At 37.0% G+C, this 21,698-nt stretch overlaps 1 protein-coding gene across 1 annotated transcript in view; it reads left to right on the top strand.

Moving 5' to 3' along the window:
* The window catches only part of LOC129562016 (ephrin type-A receptor 5), a 110,623-nt gene extending 91,087 nt beyond the window's left edge, over positions 1–19,536 (top strand). The window contains exons 8-10 of the mRNA XM_088836123.1: positions 487–696; positions 4,068–4,217; positions 19,312–19,536. Coding sequence (XP_088692249.1) covers positions 487–696; positions 4,068–4,217; positions 19,312–19,536 — 585 coding nt within the window. The remainder of the gene's footprint in view (positions 1–486; positions 697–4,067; positions 4,218–19,311) is intronic.
* Positions 19,537–21,698: the final 2,162 nt, after the last annotated feature.

Raw genomic sequence — 21,698 nt, 5'->3', positions numbered from 1 at the left:
ACATTCTCCTGGTGATTGCTCAGTCCCTCCCTACCTCATCTGCTACTGCAGAATCTCACTTATTTCCTCTGGCCACTTCTTTACCCCAATATGCCTATTCAAACAGGTTCTTTTAAATCACTTCTAAAATGTGCAGTGTTAACCCAAGGCAGGCACTAAATTGGAGTGATGAAAATGCTCTTCTGATGACTAAGAAAGGAATCACAATGCAGAAAAGAGCATCAGGACATAAGATTTTGGTCGAGGGTTTTCAAAGCCTTCATCTGCTTTCACCGAGCAGAGGACACTTTGTATACACTTGGTAACTAATACAGTTATCAAGTTTACTGTCTATTGCTTAATTTTTTTTCCATTCTCCTTCAGATAGAAATTTCAATGTGAATTTGGTAGTAGTATGTATTAATTTAAGGACTGAAGGAAGATCCTTAAATAGCTTTCCCCAGTGATAGGTGTTGCAGGACTAATATTTCTGTATAATCTTTACAGAAAAATGACGGGCAGTTCACTGTGATCCAGCTGGTTGGCATGCTGAGAGGCATCGCTGCAGGAATGAAATACCTTTCTGACATGGGCTACGTGCATAGAGACCTTGCTGCCAGAAACATCTTAATCAACAGTAACCTTGTGTGCAAAGTGTCTGACTTTGGGCTTTCCAGGGTACTGGAAGATGATCCTGAGGCAGCCTACACCACAAGGGTAAGATCTAACAGAATGCTTTTCTGAAATACTACACTGGAGACATTGAATATTTAAAGATTTTAAAAGAAATAGCCAAAAGAAAAAGAAGTTCCTCCAATATAGGAAGAAAGAGGGAAGAAACAGAGAGGGTGGCTAAAAAAGTCCAAATAATTTCCTTGTTAGATGTCAGGAAATTCAAATATTAAGCTTAGATAAGCTAAGTACTCACCTGATGAGTCTTAATTGTTTATTTTTTTCTGCAGATACTGAAAATAAAAAGTTTGAGTTCAGAGTGGATACAACTGATAAAAATCATATACAGTATTAAATGTAAAAGTTAAAGAATCTCCTGTATTAAAAGTAATAAATATGCACATATATTAACATACAGTATATGTATGCATTTAATATGTGCTCATATATATCTGAATATATCAATATACTTTATATGTGAATATTTAAACATGTATAGCAAAGAGTCGGACACGACTGAGTGACTGAACTGAACTGACTGAACTGAAACCCTATACCATAGTTTTTTCATGTATAAAAGAACTACGGAAATATCTATAGCTGCCTTCTAAATATTCACATGATAGGGAATAAAAAAAGCTATTCCTTCAGAAAGTTTTGATTTACTGGAGGTATTTTAATGCCTAATTGCTTTTCTTTTATACTATGTAAACTGTTAAGCCTGCTTCTATGGAAAATTGGTCACTAAATCATATTGTCAAAATAAGCATAAATCAACACCCTTTTCCAGCAAAGTAATTGCTTCCTGAATCTTTGTAATATAATTGACAGTTCTTTCTGTAGAAAACTATGGGTAATGATGCAACAGAATTTCCTGGGCAGTCTATGTACTACATTTCTTGAGTTTTAATACCTTATAATAAACTAAACTTGTTCTAAATCTTTTGAAGGTCATCAAAACATCCTCAATGTTAAAGCATCTTACGAAGGCAGAAATTTATCATTATATCTTTTTCACTATACAATGTGGTTAACTTTTGTTTCAATACAGAATACTTTTGTCATCGCTTATGCTAAATGTTCCGGAGAAGGCCATGGCAAGCCACTCCAGTACTCTTGCCTGGAAAATCCCATGGATGGAGGAGCCTGGTAGGCTGCAGTCTGTGGGGTCGCTAAGGGTCGGACACGACTGAGTGACTTCACTTTCACTTTTCACTTTCACACATTGGAGAAGGAAATGGCAACCCACTCCAGTGTTCTTGCCTGGAGAATCCCAGGGATGGGGGAGCCTGTTGGGCTTCCGTCTATGGGGTCACACAGAGTCGGATACGACTGAAGTGACTTAGCAGCAGCAGCAGCATGCTAAATGTTCACATTTTCTAATTTAATTCAACGTTTTAAAATTAATTGTTTTAGTCTATTTTAGATTATAAGGCTGTTTTCTTTTTCATTGTGTTGTGATTTATGGATCATTAAGCATTACACTATGCTGAAGATTAAGAGTAACTTACCTAAGCAAACAAAACTTTCCATTGGTCAGCTTAATAAATCAATAAATTAATTGGTGGGATTTTCCTGTCTTCTAGACCTAATTATTATTGTCATTATTTCTGTTAACTGAAACCTCAAGTAGGGATTCTCCTGGGATTAGAGTTACACTTAATAAACTTGGCCTAAACAAGATTGAGTTTATAGAAAAATCTGTTCCCAGTATGGTTGGTTGGTGTCTTAGTTATTAATAAATGCATAAAGTGAATTTGTCAAGGTCTGTGTAAATGTGCCATGCTAGTGGAGGAGGGGGAAGGAAGCCAAAGATGAGGCCCTCAAATTTTATTCCTCTGAAATGGGGTATGGTTACACTTTGTGGAAAATCCATATACTGAGAGATGAGCCAGTGAGGGAACTTCAGATAATACTGATACACAATATGATGGTGAGAGGACCAGGAGAAAACTTCCAGGCTGAAGTTTAAAATAATCAACAAATTACAGTTTGAAGAGAAATCATAAGTGCTTCCCTGGTGGGCTGCTATACCACATGGGGTCGCAATGAGTCAGACACGACTGAACAACTATTTATGAATACATATATTATTATATACGTTAATACATATATTATGTATACATATGTGTATGTATACATCAGTTCAGTTCAGTCACTCAGTTGTATCCGACTCATTATATAATAATACATATAATATTATATATAATAGTAATATAAGCCATCCAGTGCCACATAGTCAGTCTAATAATGTGATCTTGCCTATGAATATTTAATTAACAAAAGAATGGTTCAGGAGAGTCTTCTTAAAGTGGTATTATCATGTTTCTAAGGAGCAAATAATTCAAAATTAGCTTGAATAATTCAAATTAACGTCAACTCACAGAACAATTTCAATCATTGCATGAAATTGTTATTTCTTCATATGTCTTGAAACTTTGGTTCATCAAGAGCAATTTAAGTCCCATTTTTTTCTAGTAGGTGAGTTAATTTTTTTTTCTTCCTTCAAAACAGGAAAACCTATTTTAGTTTCTTCCAAGAAAATATTTAAAACCAATATTTCTCTCTCTCTCAGTCTCTATTTTAAGGTATATTTGCTTATAGATGAAATATTTGGTTGCATGGATTTTCCTTCTTTTAAAACTTAAAAGAGTTTACACTGAAATGGGTGAGATATAAAATTGTCTATTTTGTAAATTAAGAGAAATCTTACCAAATCATAGTTTTTATCATGTAAAAACCCAAACTTGATAACGTTGTGAGTGTTCCCCCGTAATCTAATTTCAATAATTTTTAATTTGGTTGACTCTCATTTTGATACTTGCCTTTTACTTTTAAAAATAAACAGTTTGATCAAATATACACAGAAGTATGACAACAAAAAATAAGAGAAATCAAGTCTAAAATAAATTGCACAGTGTCAGGAGAAAGTATAACTAATTTTTTAAATATATCTGATTTTCATTCTTGTCTTATTAACTTTGAAACTTCTCATGGTTGCATTCAGTAATCAAGAATTTCTATTTACAATCCCTATATTAAAGGAAAAAGTGATACCCTGGGAATTTGAGTCCTTTACTTTCTGTTAGCAAGTCATGAAAGTATACCTTATTGATTTTCCTTACTGCCTGCTTTCCCCACTTAAAGTTGCCATACTGATACTGTAATTGAGATGTGGGTCCTGTATGTGTTCCAGCAGTCAGATAGAATTTAAACTAGAAGCCTTCTGGACAGCCAATTAGTAGTCAGTCTACAAGTGCTTATGGGCTTGAGATATGTGAAAGGAGACTGCATGCTGTCAAACAGATTCACTTAAAAATGCTACATCTCTTTCTACATCTTTTCAGTAAGGCATAAGTATCCCTAGATACATTTGAAGTATGTGGGAATTTTTTTAAATTCTTTTTCAATTTTAGGGAGGCAAAATTCCAATCAGATGGACTGCCCCAGAAGCTATAGCTTTCCGAAAGTTTACCTCTGCAAGTGATGTCTGGAGCTATGGAATCGTGATGTGGGAGGTTGTGTCTTATGGAGAAAGACCCTACTGGGAGATGACCAACCAAGATGTAAGTACAGAACTAGTCCCCTTAAAATTTGAAATGAGATATAGTTCTCTGAGTCACGAGATTTTTATACACACAATACACACATGCAAATATATTTGTGTATGTGTGTATATATATGTGTTTCTGAAAATGGCAGGTGTGTAAAAAAGTGAAATGCTCTTTGCTTAACCTCTGGTCTGTTCTGTTGTTATTAAAATCCTTTATACAAAACCTCAAAATAAGTTAGCACAAAGGAAAGCAAGTTTTTGTTATATAAAAGCTTAGTCCCTTACCAGGACAGTTCTAGCTATACTATCGTGATGTTTTACTCATTTCATGTCAGTATCATTTTCAAAAATGAAGAAAGAGCCATCAAAGAATGAATACTGACAGGCAAGTTTTTACGATATGCACTTGATAAAAGGAGCTAATACTCCATATGAAAAGGATGAATGATATGGATTTAACAGTGGATGCTCTTAGAGAATAAAAAGAAATAATCTATGTTTCTTTACATTTAAAAATATAGGAAGAGTTATATTGTCTGTTTAATTTTGTAAAAAGAAAAAAAAAGCTGTTTTTTTTTCCGTATGGAGAAATAATTCAAGCTTAAAATAATAAAATCCTGGAATTAAAGACCCCAGAAAAGAATCTTCTATTTAGGTTCAGAATGATGCTTGACACATGATTCTCTGGTCTTTGCCTTTGTAATTTTCCATTGTTACTATTCAATACAGCCCTTTCTATTTTGAATCACATTGAAATTTGATATTTTTCTTCAAATAAACAATTATAAAAGCTAACATTTATTAAGTCCTTACTGTATCAAAAACGAAAACAATACTGTATGCCATCTACTGTTTTAAATGATTTAACAACTAATAGCTCGTTACTTCTTTGTAGAAAAAACAGTATAATGAACAAGTTTAACTCAATAAATCACCATGATGATTTAGAACATTTCTTTTTTTCCCTAATTATTTCTTTCGTCCATGCTCTCTAAAGTCTCCCTGTCCTACACCTTTAGGGATTATTACACAGCTACTGTAGCTCTCCAGCTGCATTTTGTTGAATCAGCAGTACCATGCTAGTAATTAAGATTCACTTTCAGATAAAAAAAATCCAAGTCCAGTCTAAATCGGAGTCAATCCTATATCCATTTCAAAGTGTATTCTATAACGGCAGGGTCAGCCTGACACCAGGTAGCGAGATTGGGAAGGAAGAATTGTCAGATTTTTGCCTTCCTCCCTGTGAGATCCTTGTATTCCAGCTGATGTTCAAGAATTCCCACACTTACTGCCTGCTCCCCACCTCACAGTGTCTTATGATGCTTCACACATGTCTGCTTCACCAAAGGACAACACATTCTTGTTGGTTGTTCTACCAGTGTCCCCTCTTTTAGATACTATTGCAGGCTATCCTGGGCTTCCGTGGTAGTTCAGCTGGTAAAGAATCCACCTGCAGTGCAGGAGAACCTAGTTCAATTCCTGGGTCAGGAAGATCTGCTGGAGAAGGGATAGACTACCCATTCCAGTATTCTTGGACTTCCCTTTTGGCTCAGCTGGTAAAGAATCCATCTTCAGTGCTGCCCTAGCCAGGCTGCCTCCTTCAGATTCCCTAGATGAGAAGCCAAGGTCGCCCTCTGGCTTTCCCAAGAAATATTTAACAACATTCTTCTTGGATAGTAATAGGAAATTAGGCTGATTGATTCCTGCCTCTCAGCAAACTAACTGCAAGGCAATGATTCTCCCTTTCTTTCTGTCATCTACAACTGCTACAAATAGTTTTCTTTGTGCCCTGTTTGCTTGACTTAGTCAAGCAAAGAAGGGATGCTGACTTTTATATTTCTCTAAATTTGAGAGAAAATATCATCAACTGTCATCAACCTTATGATTTTAGGGCCGGGACTGTGGCCAAAGTGATGAAATCATTGCACGTTTAGCAATCCATCAGAGGGATATTATCTGTTTCCCAGTTAATACACTGGAGAGATTAAATGACTTTCTTTAGTCCACAAAAATATGACAAGTCATGCCAGAAATTTCAGCTTGGCTCTCCAAAATTTTATACCTAACCTTCACACTGTTTCCAATTGAATCAGTCTTCTAATTGAATATAAAATATTTGATTCAGTATGTAATAATTACTATGGATTAATCTAGTGTAGACAGAGACCAAACCTATTTTGCTATTTGCTACTCTCTCCAGTTTCGCTTTAGCATCAGTCCTTCCAATGTGGACATGAGTTTGAGTGAACTCCGGCAGTTGGTGATGGACAGGGAGGCCTGGAGTGCTGTGATTCATGGGGTCGCGGAGAGTCAGACACGACTGAGCGACTGAACTGAGCTGAACTCTCTCCAGATAAATGCCTAATGCTAACTTGAAACGTATGGTTTGGCTTCTGATTTCTCTCAAGGCTTATTTCAATGCCACTGTTTCCTTTAGTCTTTATGAAAGTATTTAATTCTCTCATGCCAGCAAGGCTGCTGCCTTCTCTCGAAGAAAGCATTTATTCCTTATTTATTTATTTATTCCTTATTTATTTATTTATTCCTTATTTATTTATTTATTCCTTATTTATTCTCGCTCTTGAGATATATTTAATTCTGATTTTGTCACTCGAAATTATTTTTAGTCCTTCTCAAAGATGTCAACATTCAGAAAACTAAGATCATGGCATCCGGTTCCATCACTTCATGGCAAATAGATGGGGAAACAGTGGAAACAGTGGCTGACTTTATTTTGCTGGGCTCCAAAATCACTGCAGATGGTAATTGCAGCCATGAAATTAAAAGATGCTTACTCCTTAGAAGGAAAGTTATGACCAACTTAGACAGCATATTAAGAAGCAGAGACATTACTTTGTCAACAAAGATTAGTCTAGTCAAGGCTATGGTTTTTCCAGTGGTCATGTATGGATATGAGATTTGGACTATAAAGAAAGCTGAGCGCCAAAGAATTGATGCTTTTTAACTATGGTGTTGAAGAAGACTCTTGAGAGTCCCTTGGACTGCAAGGAGATCCAACCAATCCATCCTAAAGGAGATTAGTCCTGGGTGTTCATTGGAAGGACTGATGTTGAAGCTGAAACTCCAATACTTTGTCTACCTGATATGAAGAGATGACTCATTTGAAAAGACCCTGATCCTGGGAAAGATTGAGGGCAGGAGGAGAAGGGGACGACAGAGGATGAAATGGTTGGATGGCATCATCGACTCAATGGACATGGGTTTGGGTGGACTCAGGGAATTGGTGATGGACAGGGAGGCCTGGAGTTCTGTGGTTCATGGGGTTGCAAAGAGTCGGACACGACTGAGCGACTAAACTGAACTGAAATATGTGTATATGTAGCATTATTATTCATATTATTGACAGTTACGCCTGACATAGCTTTATCTGTCACAAATATGATAGATCAAAGTAGAATATAATGTTAGGTGAAAGCTCATATGTGTTTCTGCTGATCTGGACTGGGCTTGCTCATGCTCCTGTGGACTGGTTGATATATACTGGTATACCTTGGCTCTGTTCCACATGGCCCTCATCTTCTATCAGAGACCAGCAGGCTAGCCTGGATATGAGCTCATTTGCCCTGTGACTGAAGGATGAGAATAAGCCCAATTGCACTTCAGCCTGCACATTCCATTGTCCAATCCCATAATCAGAGGATCAGTCCAGTTCCCATAATCAGCTTGTTGTGAATGGACAATCTAAATTTACATGGAAAAAGACATAAAAACAAAGAGGTGTGAAGGATTAGGAACAAATATTTTTCCTGTTTTCAGCCATTAGAGAGTTTTGATTCTTTTTCTGATAACTTTATTTAAAACTATTTAGAAGATACAAGGAAGTGCTAATGTAATATTTTCAGAACACAATAAAAATAAAAGCTAATATTTTGGCTTTGGTTGGGTTTTCTAAGAACCTAAATGAGGTTTACAGAAAATTACTATACAATTAAAGATCTTTCTAAAATGTCTGCCTCTAATAGAATGTCCAACACATGCTTTGCATTTTCTCAGCAAGCTAAATATTGAGTTTGGTATGCCTCAATTTCTTATCAAAATTTGTATCCAAGAAAAATGACAGATCTACTGTATTTGAAAATCATGATCACTGAATATTTCTTTTGAAAAATGATTCTCAGAAAGCAAAATGGAAGTACTGATTTGGCAGTTTTAAATGATATATTCTATCATCTCTGCATTCTAGATATTGTCTGATTCTAAAGCGCTTTGCTACCATGAAAATGTTACATTACCGAGACATGCAGAATAATCTAATCTCTCAGAGGAGCCCTTCTGCTGTGTCAGGGAGACAGAATGCTGCAGTAGATTTCTTTTGATTTAGGATTGCCTCCATCATCACAGAGAAAAGCCATGACAACATATAATAAAAATCAACTAAGATGACGAATATGATTTTAGGTAAATATCAGACCATGAACTCTGATTCAAGTTTGGGAAGCTAAGATTATATCCTGTAGTCAGTAGAAGCTTCCTTATTTCAGTTTAAATGTCAACATTTTTCAGGACTTAAAAAGAAATAAAATGAGAGGATATGTGTTGCATTTTTATATTTAGTGACAGTCTCTTTTACTCATTGGGAAAGACCCTGATACTGGGAAAGATTGAAGGCAGGAGGAGAAGGGGGTGACAGAGGATGAGATGGTTGGATGGCCACGTCAACTCAATGGACATGAGTTTGAGCAAACTCAGGGAGTTGATGAAGGACAGGGAAGCCTGGAGTGCTTCAGTCGATGGGGTTACAAAGAGTTGGACTTGACTTCAGTTCAGTTCAGTTCAGTCGCTCAGTTGTGTCCGACTCTTCACAACCCCATGAATCACAGCATGCCAGGCCTCTCTGTCCATCACCAATTCCCGGAGTTCACTCAAACTCATGTCCATCGAGTCGGTGATGCCATCCAGCCATCTCATTCTCTGTCGTCCCCGTCTCCTCCCGCCCCCAATCCCTCCCAGCATCAAGTCTTTTCCAGTGACTTAGGGACTGAAAAACAACATGAATGCATAGTGTATACTAAGCACATAAGTTACAAAGTGTTTAAAAAACTTATGTAAGCAATACATTTAAAAAAATTTTTTAAGCTTTCAGGTTTCTTTTTTTTCTCTCCTTTTATGTTTTATTTTTTTAAATTTTTAATCAGTTATTTTAATTGGAGGATAATTGCCTTAAAATATTGTGATGCTTTTTGCCATACATCAACATGAATCAGCCATCGGTGCACATTTGTGCCACCATCCTGAACCCCTCTCCCATCTCCCTCCCCACCCCAAACTCTGGGTTGTTCCAGGCACCAGTTTTGAGTGCCCTGCTTCATGCATCAAACTTGCACTGGCCATCTATTTTACATAGGGTGATATACGTGTTACAATGCTATTCTCTCATTCAGATTTCTAATACCATTTCTGTTAGCCAAAATCACACCTTTAAGGTGGCAAATATCTTTGACTCTAAAAGGATGTGAACTCATCTTGTATTAGATGTGCCTTGTTTGTTTCAGATTCTGATGGGATAAAATGATGTGTGTATATGTATACAGCATTTCTGAAGTTTTTAATGGCAAAACAGAAAAGAACAGTTTATGGTAACATACAGTATACTGTAATTAACCGATATATGAGGAGTTTAGTTCTCACCCAAATACTCCAAATTACCACGATTTTACAGTGAGCAAATTATTCTTGGTCTCAATGAGTCTAACTGGACAAATAGTTACTGATTTTCTAAGGATAATGCTGCCTTTGGATGCAAGTAATTAGTTTAGGGACTGGTAGGTAACTTCATGGAAATTCTTTACCTTTGGAAAAAAGTGAGACATAAACAAATATCAATCTAAAATTTCTATATCTTTCTTTTTATAAAAAACTAAAACAAAAATCTTAAATTGAAAGAATAGAATAATCTTTGATTCTATAACTCTTGGTCAGTTTCAGTGATTATAAAGGAAATGGACTTGAACAGAAGATTTCTAAGATCATTCTAATCTCTGGAATTCTCTAAGATTGATGTATGAAAAAAAAGACATACTTGATACATTTTTAATATCTATTGGGAACAGGGAAGAAATACTAGGGAAAAAAATTAGTCTATATGAAACTATTTCTATGGCATTTGAGATAATTTCCAAGAATATATTATTAAACTAGTCACTTTGGAGGAGCTTCATATCCATGAAGTAACTGAAGGACTCATCTGTGAAGCTTCAAGTAAATACCAAGCAACATAAGCATTCACAACCTACGTAGAACCTAATTCTTCAGAGCTCATGATGATGCTTGAAGTTTCCCTACCAATTTCCTGCCACTCACTTATCCAGCCTACACTTTCACATCTCCTGTGATGAAGAATGCACTATCTTTCAAAATAGCTCATTCTAATTCTGGATATTATTTTTTTTATGGTGGAAGAAGTCTGACTCCCTGGAGTAATATCCATACCTGTCCCAAATTATTTTCTGGGGAGGTAATAATTTCTCATTTCAGTAGAGTGACTCAGCGCTTAGATAGAAAGATCTACATAACTGCATGCCAAATGACTTAGATGTGAGTCTTCCCACAGCCACTTGTTACTTGTGTGAATGTGCACAGTGGTTAACCTTCTGAAATGTCACATGTTTCACTTGTAAAATGTGTATTAATTCTTATCTTGCAGATATGTGTTAAAAATGAGTGCAGGTAATATACATATATTTTGCATCTTCAGTTCAGTTCAGTTCAGTCGCTCAGTCGAGTCCGACTCTCCGCGACCCCATGAATCACAGCACGCCAGGCCTCCCTGTCCATCACCAACTCCTGGAGTTCACTCAAACTCATGTCCCTTGAGTCGGTGATGCCATCCAGCCATCTCATTCTCTGTCGTCCCCTTCTCCTCCCGCCCCCAACCTTTCCCAGCCTCAGAGTCTTTTCCAGTGAGTCAACTCGTCGCATGAGGTGGCCAAAGTATTGCAGTTTCAGCTTTAGCATCAGTCCTTCCAATGAACACCCAGGATTGATCTCCTTTAGAATGGACTGGTTGGATCTCCTTGCAGTCCAAGGGACTCTAAGAGTCTTCTCCAGCACCACAGTTCAAAAGCATCAATTCTTCGGCGATCAGCTTTCTTCACAGTCCAACTCTCATCTTAGTACCTATGATATCCCCAGTTCATTGGACATAAACTTGGGCAAACTCCAGGAGTTGGTAAGAGACAGGGAAGCCTGGTGTGCTGCAGTCCATGGGGTTGCAAAGAGTCAGAGACGACTTGGCGACTGAACAACAATTTATAATATAATGCCTGGACTAGTTTAGATCCAAGAAGCCTATGTCAAGAGGGAATTCCATACACATTGTATTATTAAAAGGAATGCTTGTGAGGAAAAAGAGCAAGGGATGAGAGAAGCTGGGAGAGATGTCAGATTGTGATGCAAATCTGGTCCCAGATAGAGATCAGAGGAAGGATGGTGGAGGCCAGCATCTGAGACCAAAGTATACTTCTAAGAGAGGTTGCCAAGGCTGCCAAGGCTGCCAAGGGGTCCCCAAGCCAACATTGGCTGTTGTAGTAGTCTCATAGGAATGTGTTCATCTTATCAGTAACATATTCAGTAATTGACTGTGAGTGAGTTGACTCACTGGAAAAGACTAATGCTGGGAGGGATTGGGGGCGGGAGGAGATGGGGACAACAGAGAATGAGATGGATGGATGGCATCACCAACTCGATGGACATGAGTCTGAGTGAACTCCAGGAGTTGGTGATGGACAGGGAGGCCTGGCGTGCAGTGATTCATGGGGTCGCGGAGAGTCGGACACGACTGAGCGACTGAACTGAAATGAACTGAAATGAATCTATACAAGGGCTTTTCTGATAGCTCAGTTGGTAAAAAATTCCACCTGCAATGCAGGAGACCCCGCATTGATTCCTGGGTCAGGAAGATCCACTGGAGAAGGAATAGGCTCCCCACTCCAGTGTTCTTGGGCTTCCCTTGTGGCTCATCTGTTAAAGAATCTCCCCGCAATGTGGGAGTCATGGGTTCAATTCCTGGGTTAGGAAGAGCCCCTGGAGAAGGGAAAGGCTACCCACTCCAGTATTCTGGCGTAGAGAATTCCGTGGACTATATAATCCATAGGATCACAAAAAGTCAGACATGACTGAGTAACTTTCATTTTCAGTCTAAACAAACCATGACCTTGGTGTAAACATGATGATGGATTTTAGAGGTGTTAGGGTTAAGGTCTATAGGTCAGTTACCATGCCTGCAGGTGAAGATATGTGAGACAGATTTTTGTGGTTGCCATGCTCCACTTTTTTTGCAGCACAAAGCAACTTTTCCACACAAGTTCCAGAATGGTCTGTTCCATGGTTCTGTAGGCTTTTCTTTCTGAAGGAAAATTCAGAAGAGGCCAATTATGGACCAAACTGTAGCCCCTCAGCTGATCTTAGGACCTCATATAGTTCTTAACCTCTCCCTCCTCTAGCATCCATTCTGACTTCCCATCACCAACAACCTGGCAAATCATGGTGGCTTAACTGGTAGTCTGAATCAATCTTCCATTCTTGGAGGTAAGCATTTTCTGTTCACAGTTGTTATAAAGTAGTAACAGGAGAGCCCCTTAGAGTTTTACCTGGGGGCCACACAAATTTCTCCTCGCCCAAAAAGTGTGAAAGCGGTTCAAATGTTTGTGCTTCAGTGGTGCCTTTAAAAGTATTCCAGCATTCTGTGAGGTTTGTTGCTTCTGGATAATGAACTGTGTATAGTGGTTGCTGGAACCAGCACATAACAGAGAATTTTCAGAACATTTCCACCTGAATGAGATTTTGTTGGTTGCTTGCAGCTGACATAGAAGGAGTGTTTATATCAGATAAGTAAGAAAATATTTGATTCATTATATTTTTTGCAGCAAAGATGGAGAAGCTCTATGCAGTCAGTAAAAACAAGACCTGCAGCTTATTGTGGCTCAGATCATGAGCTCCTTATTGCAAAATTCAGACTTAAATTTTAAAAAGTAGGGAAAACACTAGGCCATTCAGGAGTTTGGAGTTATAGTCGCTCAGTCATGTCTGACTCTTTGCAAACCTACAGAATGTAGCCTGCCAGGCACTTCTGTCTGTGGGAATCCCCAGGCAAAATACTAGAGTTGGTTGCCATTCCCTTCTCCAGAGGATCTTCCCAACCCGGGTATCAAACCTGGTCTTCTGCATTGCAGGCAGATTCTTTACTGTCTGAGCAACAGTGAAGTTCAAGTCCCAGGTATGACCTAAATCAAATCCTTTACAGTTATACAGTGGAAGTGACAAGTAGATTCAAGGGATTAGATCTGATAGACAGAGCGCCTGAAGAACTATTGTTGGAAGTTCATAACATTGTACAGGATGCAGTGATCAAAACCATCCCCAAGAAAAAGAAATGTAAAAAGGCAAAGTGGTTGTCTGATGAGGCTTAAAATAGCTGAGACAAGAAGAGAAGTGAAAGGCAAAGGAGAAAGGGAAAGATATAACCAACTGAATGCAAAGTTCCCGAGAATAGCACAGAGAGATAAGAAAGCCTTCTTAAATGAACAATGCAAAGAAACAGGAAAACAATAGAATAAAAAAGACTAGAGATCTTTTCAAGAAAATGGGAGATACCAAGGGAACATTTCATGGAAAGATGGGCTAAATAAAGGACAGAAATGGTATGGATCTCATAGAAGTAGAAGAGATTAAAAAGAGGTGGTGAGAATACACAGAAGAACTATACAAAAAAGATCTTCACAACCCAGATAATCACGATGGTGTGATCACTCACCTAGAGCCAGACATCCTGGAGTGTGAAGTCAAGTGGACCTTAGGAAGCATTACTATGAACAAAGCTAGTGGAGGTGATGGAATTCCAGATAAGCTATTTCAAATCCTAAAAGATGATGCTGTTAAATTGTTGCACTCAATATGCTAGAAAATTTGGAAAACTCAGCAGTGGTTACAGGCCTGGAAAAGGTGTTTTCATTCCAATCCCTAAGAAAGGCACTGCCAAAGAAAGTTCAAACTACTGGACAATTGCACTCATTTTGCATGCCAGTAAGGTTAGGCTCAAAATTCTTCAATCCATACTTCAACAGTACGTGAACCAAGAACTACCAGATGTTCCAACTGGATTTAGAAAGGGCAGAGGAGCCAGAGATCAAATTGCCATCATCCATTGTATCACAGAAAAGGCAAGGAAACTTAAAGAAAAAAAAAAAACAACCTTCTGCTTCATTGACTGTGTGAAAGCCTTTGTTGTGTATCACAACAAACTGTGGAAAATTCTTAAAGAGTTGGAGTACCGGACCACCTTACCTGTCTCCTGAGAAACCTGCGTTCAGGACAAGAAACGACAGTTAGAATCGGACTTGGAACAACTGACTGGTTCAAAATTGGGAAAGGAGTATGTCAAGGTTGTATATTGTCACCCTGCTTATTTAACTTCTATGCAGAGACATCATGTGAAATGCCAGGCTGAATGAATCACAAGCTGGAGTGAAGATTACCTGGAGAAGTACCAACAATCTCAGATATGTAGATGATACCACTCTAATGGCAAAAGTGAAGAGGAACTAAAGAGCCCCTCTTGATGAAGGTGAAAGAGGAGAGTGAAAAACCTGGCTTAAAACTCAACATTCAAAAATCTAAGATCATGTCATCTGGTACCATCACTTGATCGCAAACAGAAGGGGGAAAAGTGGAAACAGTGGCAGATTTTATTTTCTTAGGCTTCAAAATCATTGCAGACAGTGACTGCAGCCATGAAATTTTAAAAAAATGGCTTGCTCCTTGCAAGAAAAGCAATGACAAACTTAGACAGTGTATTACGAACCAGAGACATTATTTTGCCGACAAAGGTCCTTATTGTCAAGCCTATGGTTTCTCCAGTAGTCGTGTATAGATGTGAGAGTTGGACCATGAAGAAGGCTGAATGCTGAAGAGTTGATGCTTTCAAATTGTGGTACTGGTGAAGAGTTCCTTGGAAAGCAAGAAGATCAAACCAGTTGCTGCTGAAGGAAATCAACCATGAATAATCGTTGGAAGGACTGATGCTGAAACTGAAGCTCCAGTACTTTGGTCACCAGATGTGAAGAGTCGACTCATTGGAAAAGACCCAGATGCTAGGAAAGATTCAAGGCAAAAAGAGAAGGTGACAGAGGAAGAGATGGTTAGATAGCATTACTGACTCAATGGACATGAATTTGAGATAATGAAGGACAGGGAAGCCTGGCATGCTGCAGTTCATGGGGTTGCAAAGAGTCAGATATGACTTAGCAACTGAACGACAACAACAAAGCAATGTTATAATCTATTTTCCCCTCAAGAAGAGAAAGTTGTTAAATATTTACCAGCATATCCTTATGTATGTGATAAGCTCACAGATCCTTCACTATGATGTGGATATTCTAGTTACGTGATATGCTAGGTGTGAGTTCATGTTTGTGGATCAGGCATTCCAACCTACAAATACTAGCTGGAGCTCTGTGGATAGCAAAAGCAAACCATACCCAGAAAGGGTATATGTACCTGAAAGATGAACCCAGTGTACTTGCATGATGGAAAGGGCCCAACAGAGTTACCACCAGGTAATTACTGCCTTATCATAATAGTGCTCAGTGTTGAGATTTATGTATTGGAAGGAGAGGCAGCATTTTTAAAATTGTGTTCAGACTATTGATTTACATGTCAGTGCCAAGAAAATGCATAGCATATAAAAATATTTCGGATATAGAAGTCTGAAATGGTGCCAGGTTGTCTGTAAAAATTCTGGCTATCTTTTTATTTTTTATCTTTTCATTTGTTCTTCTCAACCATGTATATTAAGAAATATAATCATAATAACAAAGTCAATTAATTAGATTATGATTCATTGGCCATACATTATAAATTTTATGATAAAATGAACAGCATTTTACATAGAACTTTGGTAGATTTCTAGCTTTTCACAAACCACCAGAGTAGTAATGCCATTCATTTCTCCCTCAAGCTATGAAAGGAACAATAGGTAAAAATGAAAAAAACAAAAATACTGCACAATGTCCAAATATAAAATCTAAAATTATAGCACTAAATCTATTTTAAATATAAATTATAAAGATGAATTTAGAGTTAAATTCAATGACCTAATTACTGGGCCAAGTTCTAAGTTAACTTAGAGACAGGGTATTATCAGTTCAGTTCAGTCGCTCAGTCGTGTCCAACTCTTTGCGACCCCATGAATCACAGCATGCCAGGCCTCCCTGTCCATCACCAACTCCCAGAGTTCACTCAAACTCATGTCCATTGAGTCGATGATGCCATCCAGCCATCTCATTCTCTGTCGTCCCCTTCTTCTCCCGTCCCCAATCCGTCCCAGCATCAGAGTCTTTTCCAGTGAGTCAACTCGTCGCATGAGGTGGCCAAAGTATTGCAGTTTCAGCCTTAGCATCAGTCCTTCCAATGAACACCCAGGATTGATCTCCTTTAGAATGAACTGGTTGGATCTCCTTGCAGGCCAAGGGACTCTCAAGAGTCTTCTCCAACTCCACAGTTTAAAAGTGTCAATTCTTCGGCTATCAGCTTTCTTCACAGTCCAACTCTCACATCCATACATGACCACGGGAAAAACCATAGCCTTGACTAGACGGACCTTTGTTGGCAAAGTAATGTCTCTGCTTTTTAATATACTATCTAGGTTGGTCATAATTTTCCTTCCAAGGAGTAAGCGTCTTTTAATTTCATTATATCTATATGTAAAATTACAGCTGAAAATAAAATTAGGTAATATATTCTGGAAATAATTTCTCAGATCAAATAACTTACAGATTCCTTTAAAATTAAGGAATTGGTTTAATTTATTCATTTCATGATCACATGTAGCAGCAGTCCCCAAGCTTTTTGGCAGCAGGGACCAGTTTCATGGAAGACAATTTTTCCATGGACTAGGGTATGGGGTGTTGGGGGAGGAGAAAAGAGGGAGCATAATTCAAAGATATTACATTTATTGTGTACTTTATTTCTATTATTATTACATTAGCTCCACCTCAAATCATCAGGCTTTAGACCCCAGAGTTTGGGGACCCCTGACTTGTAAGATTAGCTGATCAGAGAAGGAAAGAAAATAATTTTTAAAAATAGATGTCAAAAAAAAAATAGGCAAAATTAGTATCAAGCTTTGAGGACAAGCACATTATCAGATATATCAGGTTTTATGTAAATATGAATGACTATTTTCACTGCATAGTAAAATATTTCACGATATAAACTCTATTAAGACATTTAATTCTGCTGCTGCTGCTAAGTCGCTTCAGTCGTGTCCGACTCTGTGCGACCCCATAGACGGCAGCCCACCAGCCATATAGACATTATTAGAGAATAACCATTGTCCTTGTAAACAATGTGGAGTCTTATAATAAGCAAATTAATAAATGAACTTTCATTAATATAGGTGTGCAAATAGCACTTTTAATTTTTACTATTCACTTATTTGATCACTAGTGTTAATAATTTCTCAGAATTGGTTTAGCACTTTTTTCTTTTGTAAATTTTTGATTAGTACCTATTTCTTATTTGTTGTTTTATTATTTTACTTCTCAATACTGCGTGAGATTTTAATACACTAGATATGTTAACTATATGTTATAGTTTTTTAAAATATTTTCTACTATGATTTGCCTTTTAACTTTTTGTATTGTTTTTGAGTTAACTAAAGCAGTAGATGACTCTCAGAGTCCTTGAGTTCTTTTTATTTCTTTGCCTGAACTTAACTATTGGTGCTTCTCGGGAACCATTATTTTGTGTCCTTCCCAGGGAGCTATAAACTACACCTGACTTCAAGCTGTGACCAAGTGCGGATGACCCTCACATTCATATTATCAGCCCAAATATTTCCTGTACTCTAGCCAGATTCCTGCAAATTGCCATCTGCAGTTGCCTAAACTTACTTCAAATAAAACAAGCTCCAAATTATACCTATCAACATTTCCCACCCTCATAAATGTTCTTACCTAAAATTAACAGAAAAAATCAACCAGCAAGAAAAGCTTGAACTTATTTTCTCTCAAAAATTTTCTCTACTAGTCCCTCTACGCGTGTGTTATAAATGTTTCTGAAATCTGCCATTTTGTCTTCCTCCATCTGCCCCTGCGTTTGTTCAAATGCTGTTTCCTTTATCATTAGAAAACTGATTCCTCTCCAACCTTTCAAAATTGTCTTTATAAACTCTCTATTCCAATCCTATTTTTTCTAATTGTCAGGTCAAATCTAAAGTGTTTGTTGAAACAAACACTTAACAATCACTAAGAAAATATTCAAATAGCATTTGAGAAATATGCTCGTCATTATTGGTTTTTGGTATCATTTAAATATTAGAATTTAAATAATTAAATAAAATATATGTTATTGTTTGATAACATAAACAGTTCTCTTCTGGAGTTAGATATTTTGATGGCAGCAGCAACATTAAGAATGTATTTGATAAAAAAACCTCACAGTTAGACTGATATATATGTGGTTGCATGTAAAATCAATGATGTTTGTAATGCTCACACTACTAAACAGTCATTCCAAATTCCAGACTGAAAACAGCAGATGATAATAAACAGCCAGACCTGATATTATTAAATGATACATGAGACAGTTATGCTAATTTGGCCTTAGGCTTATCCATCATTTGCCATCCAAAAGTCTCTTTGGAAGTAAAATTGTGCTTCTATTATTTAAAAAAATGTGGTTCTACTCATAATTTTTCATTAAAAAGACATGAAATTTTCAGAGAAATCGCTGGAAAAGTTAATCTCTATTTGATTCCAAAATGTGAGGATAAATAAAGCATGAACTATTTACTTTTATGTCAGTTAATTTTATAAATCACCCTTTATCAAGATTTTAGGTAAAAATGATTACCATTTATTTTCTTTATCACAAGTGAGGAAAGCCTATCTTATATTGTATGATAGCCTATTATTTCTTTTCATCGTATTTTGCAGCAAAAGGAGTAATGGAGGGTGTTAGAGGCAGTGATGGCAGTTGTTATCGCAAGAGTAAGAGTAAGGATGCAAGCTGAGCAGGGGGAAATTTCTCAAACTATTCTGTATTTAATCTGTGGCATTGGGGGACCTGTTCTTTTTCACTTTACGCAGGTGATTAAAGCCGTAGAGGAAGGCTACCGTCTGCCAAGCCCCATGGACTGCCCTGCTGCTCTCTACCAATTAATGCTGGATTGCTGGCAGAAAGATCGAAATAGCAGGCCCAAGTTCGAAGAAATTGTCAACATGTTGGACAAGCTGATCCGTAACCCAAGTAGCTTGAAGACACTGGTTAATGCATCAAGCAGGTACAAGGCCAGACTGGGGAGATTTTTCTGAATATTGCAAATTCAGATTAATGCCACAGATATCAAGTTAATGAAATTATTTTTGTACACACACTAGCCTGTGAACCTATATTGCACTAATTTATTTGAATATGGTTTTTGCATAATGTTCTTTACATGAATGAAATATAAAAATTTAAATTATACTTAACACCTATACCTAATCTAATAGTGTAACCTACCAGTTTCAGATAAATGTTAACTGTAGTCAAATTCAGGTAATATTTTTTAAAAATCACCAAATATATGTGCTCTCCAGTGCTTTGAACCCCACATAGGTTTGGATGGGGAAATAAAATTATAAGATCATGGGAAAAAGCCAGTTAATCACTGATAAAATTTTAAACCAGAGATACATAACAATTACTCTTGATTTCCTTAGCTAGATTTATCAACCTGTTATATTCTATAAACATCAATAATTCCTTAATGGACTCTTTCCTCTCATCCAGTTGAGTATAGATATTTGGATAATCATTTACTGTGTAGTTTGAACAGGACTTGAAACTAATAAATGAGTAATCTTTTGGAAAAAATTTGTGTGAGCAAATGAGCATTTTTTAAACTTTTCTGAATGCATGTAAGTGCATTTAAATAATGTTGTCTTATATAAAGAATTCTTAACTCTTTTACTTTAAAAATTACAAATTGTCCTCTCAAAAAGTATATAATTTTGATTATGTACTAGAAAATATACCAGATTATTATTTTCATTATATATAAGGCAGTTATCGTTCTCAACAAGAAAAGGTATCCTCCTGGTAGCTGAATTGACCGCCCCTGGTGGGCTGCCATCTATGGGATTGCACAGGGTCAGACATGACCGAAGCAACTTAGCAGCAGCAGCAGTATGAACCAAATGAGAAACAATTTATTGATAAAGTTACATAAGTTCTGTGACTCTGGTATAAACATTTGTTTACTAGACAAAGAGTCATTTTTAAATACAAATGGGGAATGAATCTTCAAACTCTGTTCAGGCATCATTAGCCTTCTGTGGTAGCAAATAGAGAATGCATCTTAGAGATCACTCCTTATGTTATTCCCAAAATAACTGCTTTTAATTTGTTTGTTGTCATCTAAAATATTGTTTCTCTCTAGTTGTTTGAATTAGGTAATCACAAATTGATGTAAGGAAAGGAAATCATAAAGAGAAATTTTAAGTTCTAAATTGTATTAATTTCAACATCATCATTATAGGTTGAGAGCAGTTGAAAAATTTCCAACAAAATTTCATATTACTTTATATATGTACTATATAGAATTCAACTTGCTAGGTTTCATTTTAACAGATTTACCTTAAGACTCTACAGTCAACCCTCTGTATGGGTGGACGCAGAGGGCTGACTCTACTACATCATTTTATATAAGAAACTTGAGCATCCATGGATTTGGGTATTAACTGGGTGAGGGCTGGTCCTGGAATCAATCAGCTGCAGTTAGTAGAGGGAGGGCTGTATCACTCTCTACCTGAATTTTTATTCATTCATCTACAAGTCCTGGTTCTCGAAGGTGTTAGTTCCTGATTCACTGTCTCTTTCTCTCTGTTCCTACACATGTCACAAAATTAGGTGAAATGAGTAACCATGTAGATGATATTCAAATATTTCTCAATACCTTGAAATTTTCTCCTTCAATGATTTTGATCTCTAACCCACCTTGGACTCTTTTTCATAGTCATATTCTAGACTTTGCTATTACCCCAAATTGCATCTCTTCTATTATCTCAACTTCAAGATCCTGTTCTCCAAATCCAACAAATCTTTGACTCTACTATTTATTGACTACAAATTACTACAAAATATCTATTCATCCAATAAGTATTCATGTGTATATTCTCTGTAAGGCTGTGGGCTAGGTGCTGAGTATGCAGAAATAAGCAACAAACTCTTGTGGGAGAGAGAGATGAAATAAAAACTTTAAAAAATTTTTTAGAGTGGAGAGTGAGAGTAAAATTTAGCAGAATAACTATAAGCTAATGTGCTTGTGCAGATAAGACATGATGATGTCTTGAACTAATTTGGTGACAGAAGAAGTGGTCGGATTTGCAATATATTGGAAGTAGAATAGATAAGAAACACAATTATAGATTGTGAAGGGGCTGAAGACAAGGAAGGAGCAGACAGTTGTATCATAGACTATAAGAAATAGGGC

The sequence above is a fragment of the Moschus berezovskii genome, chromosome 5 (genome assembly GCF_049115385.1).
Source record: "Moschus berezovskii isolate FMDL1 chromosome 5, NW_MosBer_1.0, whole genome shotgun sequence".
Lineage (NCBI taxonomy): Eukaryota > Metazoa > Chordata > Mammalia > Artiodactyla > Moschidae > Moschus > Moschus berezovskii.
Note: the sequence above shows the minus strand (reverse complement) of the source record. Positions and strands in the feature narration are given on the sequence as shown.